At 29.7% G+C, this 3,331-nt stretch overlaps 1 protein-coding gene across 1 annotated transcript in view; it reads left to right on the top strand.

Moving 5' to 3' along the window:
• Positions 1-733: 733 nt before the first annotated feature.
• Positions 734-3,331, top strand: part of LOC106473389 (putative 28S ribosomal protein S5, mitochondrial) — a 6,110-nt gene continuing 3,512 nt past the window's right edge. The window contains exons 1-3 of the mRNA XM_022401837.1: positions 734-888; positions 1,759-1,849; positions 2,464-2,517. Coding sequence (XP_022257545.1) covers positions 1,759-1,849; positions 2,464-2,517 — 145 coding nt within the window. The 5' untranslated portion in view covers positions 734-888. The remainder of the gene's footprint in view (positions 889-1,758; positions 1,850-2,463; positions 2,518-3,331) is intronic.

The raw sequence follows: 3,331 nt of genomic DNA, 5'->3' as shown, positions 1-3,331 counted from the left end.
CTTCTAAGTTTGCATCGTACCTACATCTGACCTATTCAGTTCACGCTCTTAATTCCAATAATATTACTGGAAACCACTGGTAGCACCTGCTTTAGCGTGGTTGGATTGCAATGTTGATAGTAGGAATTATATCAGTGGTGTATCATCTTATGTGGTATCACCTTATGCCTAACGTACAGAAGGCTTCTGATAAGTGCCTAATTAGTGTGCATAAGGTTATTTTCAAATATCACTAGAATCTATTTCTCTTAGTTGTCGGATTCCATGATCATAGAATAATGTGTCAGGTCTTGTGTGGTTCCTCAGCTTTTTCAGTTCACTTGTTTTCATTCCTGGTGATTTCCAAGATGCCTTGTTTTGTTTCTTACAATTCATTTATAACAGTGGACATGTGCCTGTCAGAGTCTATTTCACATTAGATTGTGGGTGTTTTGTGGTACTTACTACATTAAATCTCTTATTCTATGTATCATGATAGATTCAAACTATCTGTGGTGCAACAGTACATATGAAAATTCAACACAACATTTTAAAAATTTAAGTAGATTTTAGAAACTTGCATATCTTTTTATAAGCTGAATTCTAAGAAAAAGCATAATATATTCTTAAGAATTGTAAGAATATCTAGTAGCTGTTTAACAGTACCCATCAAAATCAGGAGTGGGTTGATGACCAATAAATGCTAGGGTAACATACAATTAAAAAAGACCCAAGTGCCTTATTTTATAGGTATGTTTCTTGTTAATTATAAACTGTGTTTTTTCTGATTTATTTTAAATTCTTACATTTCTGTATTTATTACATGAATGCTCATTATTTTGCTTTAAAAACAAATGTACATTTTTCACATTAGATACCTTTGATGGATTTGACACAAAAGTACTTGAGGTAAGTAAATTTCTAATAGTAATAGGACTTCTTCTGATATAGTGTACATCTTTTCTTTTTAATATGGTATAATATTTATGGAGCATGAATCCTTATTTCTGTAACACTTTTTGAGCTGCTGATATTTTGTATTTTACATTTGTAGTCTTAACTATGAGTGTGTTAAATTCATTAATGTAATATTGTAAAAAGAATCATGAAAATGCATTAGATATGTAACATACTTGCTTTTTTTCTGGATCAGAATTGTTGGTTGCAAAAATGGATACATGTATGTGTTTATATTTCAGTAATCCTCAAAAGATTGGTTTGCATTGAACTACAATGATGGAAATCTTAAACTATCGGTGTAAAACTGTTGTATTTCTGTACTTTGTGTGTATGAATGGTTGTTTCAATAAAAGTGAACTTTATGCTTGATGTTACTTTCAAAAACACACTCACAGTTTTTTTTCAATTGTAAATTTTTTGTTGTCTGTGTGAGTAATGGTTAGGTGGTACTTCATTAAAAGGCAAATAGTAGAAATTGTTTCAATCTCAGTTTTTAAAATTACCTTTTTTTGAGTTTTATGCATGAAAATGTATCTAATATTTAGCTCGCTTGTTTGTGGAACAGTACCAAACATATGATATAGTCGTAGAGTGTAGGACACCATGATTTTACATGTTAATGCTTTTTAAATGAAAAACTGAGTCACTAATTATTTGCTTTTAAACTGCACCTTTGTGTCACCATTCAAATATCTTGTGTTTTTAGATTTTTGTTATTTTCTTTTAAATTTAATTCAGTTAGTTTCCAGTGCATTATGGAGTTGATTGATGATGTTTTTTTATATATTTGACCATGGTTTTTAATTTATAATTATATAGATGAAGACTGTATTTAACATGAAAGCAAACTTTGGTCGAACAAGAAGAATGAGTGCTCTGTGTGTCACAGGGAACAAAAATGGACTAGCTGGTATGTGGGAATGAGGAATTTTGATCTTAGATATTGTGGTGTAAAATGTCCAAGCTGGCAAATCAGTGAGATTAATTAGGTCACAAAATGTGATCAAAATGAAATCTGACTGATGCTATATTTTATTGATTATCATTTCTAGCCAGCATAAAGGCTTTTTTTTTCACCGCAGCATTAAATTTGTTGTACTACATATAGATAGTATTTCATATATAATTTTAGTTGTCCTAACTTCAGATCAGCTATTGGGTTCTGGTATCAATTGAAAGGTTGTCTGTAGCAAAGTAGAGATAGCTTTTAAACTGTTGCTTTAGAACTGGGTGATTAGTGGAATTTCCTAATCAGTTGATAACCAGGCTCATCAAAGAAGTCATTTTGATTTTTTTTGCAAAAAATATCGCTCTTAATATGGTTGATTTATTCAAAACAACTCAAGATATTTATAGCTATCTTCATCAGAGCAACACCTAGTCTATCATAAAAGAGAACAATTGATGCCCTTTTTAGTGTATATTCTAACTTTGGAGGGCCTATAAAGTCTAGAAACATAAAAATTAATAGTTGAAATTCAGTATTGGACTGACTTTTTTTCCCCTCTTGTTCACTTTTCTTAGGTTTTGCTTTGGGAAAGTCTCCAGAAGGTAGGGCTGCTATGAGAAAGGTGAGAAGCTTAAACTTATTTTGACTACAAATAAGAATTATGAGTGATATAACATAGGCATTTAAATGTAATAGGACATTAAATAGGATAATCATAGTCAGTTTTCTTCTGAGTTTCAAATGCTGAATATCATATTGGAGGTTTGCAGATGAAATAAATACAAGTTTTGACAATGTATTTCAAAACATTTGTGTTATTGAGTACAATTTTAAAAAAAGTCAGTTTATAGTATAAGTTATGTTCTATCAAGATTTTTTTTGAGCAAGTTTAAGGGTGAAGATGGTTTTATTTAGTTTTTCATGAAGGCAGAAGATCCTGATATTCCAAAATGTTTATGAAAATGGCCTATCCATTCTATACTCAAATACTTATAACTTTTTCATGTAAATCAAAAACTGTTTTCAACTAAATTATTTGTTTTGTCAAAATTCTTAGGCAGTAAGTTGTGTTTTAGCAATGTGATTTGTTAGTAGTAATACAGTCATTTTAAGTTAGGAATAAATCTGTAAGTTTTCACTTAAGCATAAAGGTTTATTTGGCCTATCTGTAAAAAACTGAAATAGATTCAAAATTGTCATTAGAATTTCTAAATGATAAGACAAAATGTAATGTTTGACAATATTATTAAAAGTAGTCTTGTTGGTTTCAAAGTTCATTCAAATATCTGAATATCTCAAATATTCTGATGCAGTAATATATGACAATGTGTTGCTCATTAAAGTTCTGCTGTGAACATTAAGTACAACATGAAGTTGTTATTTTCTAATAGCACTGAGAAACGTTTTCTTTAATGTTATATATATATATATATATATATATAT

This window comes from Limulus polyphemus, unplaced genomic scaffold, assembly GCF_000517525.1.
Source record: "Limulus polyphemus unplaced genomic scaffold, Limulus_polyphemus-2.1.2 Scaffold6135, whole genome shotgun sequence".
Lineage (NCBI taxonomy): Eukaryota > Metazoa > Arthropoda > Merostomata > Xiphosura > Limulidae > Limulus > Limulus polyphemus.
This window is presented reverse-complemented; position numbering and strand designations above follow the sequence as displayed.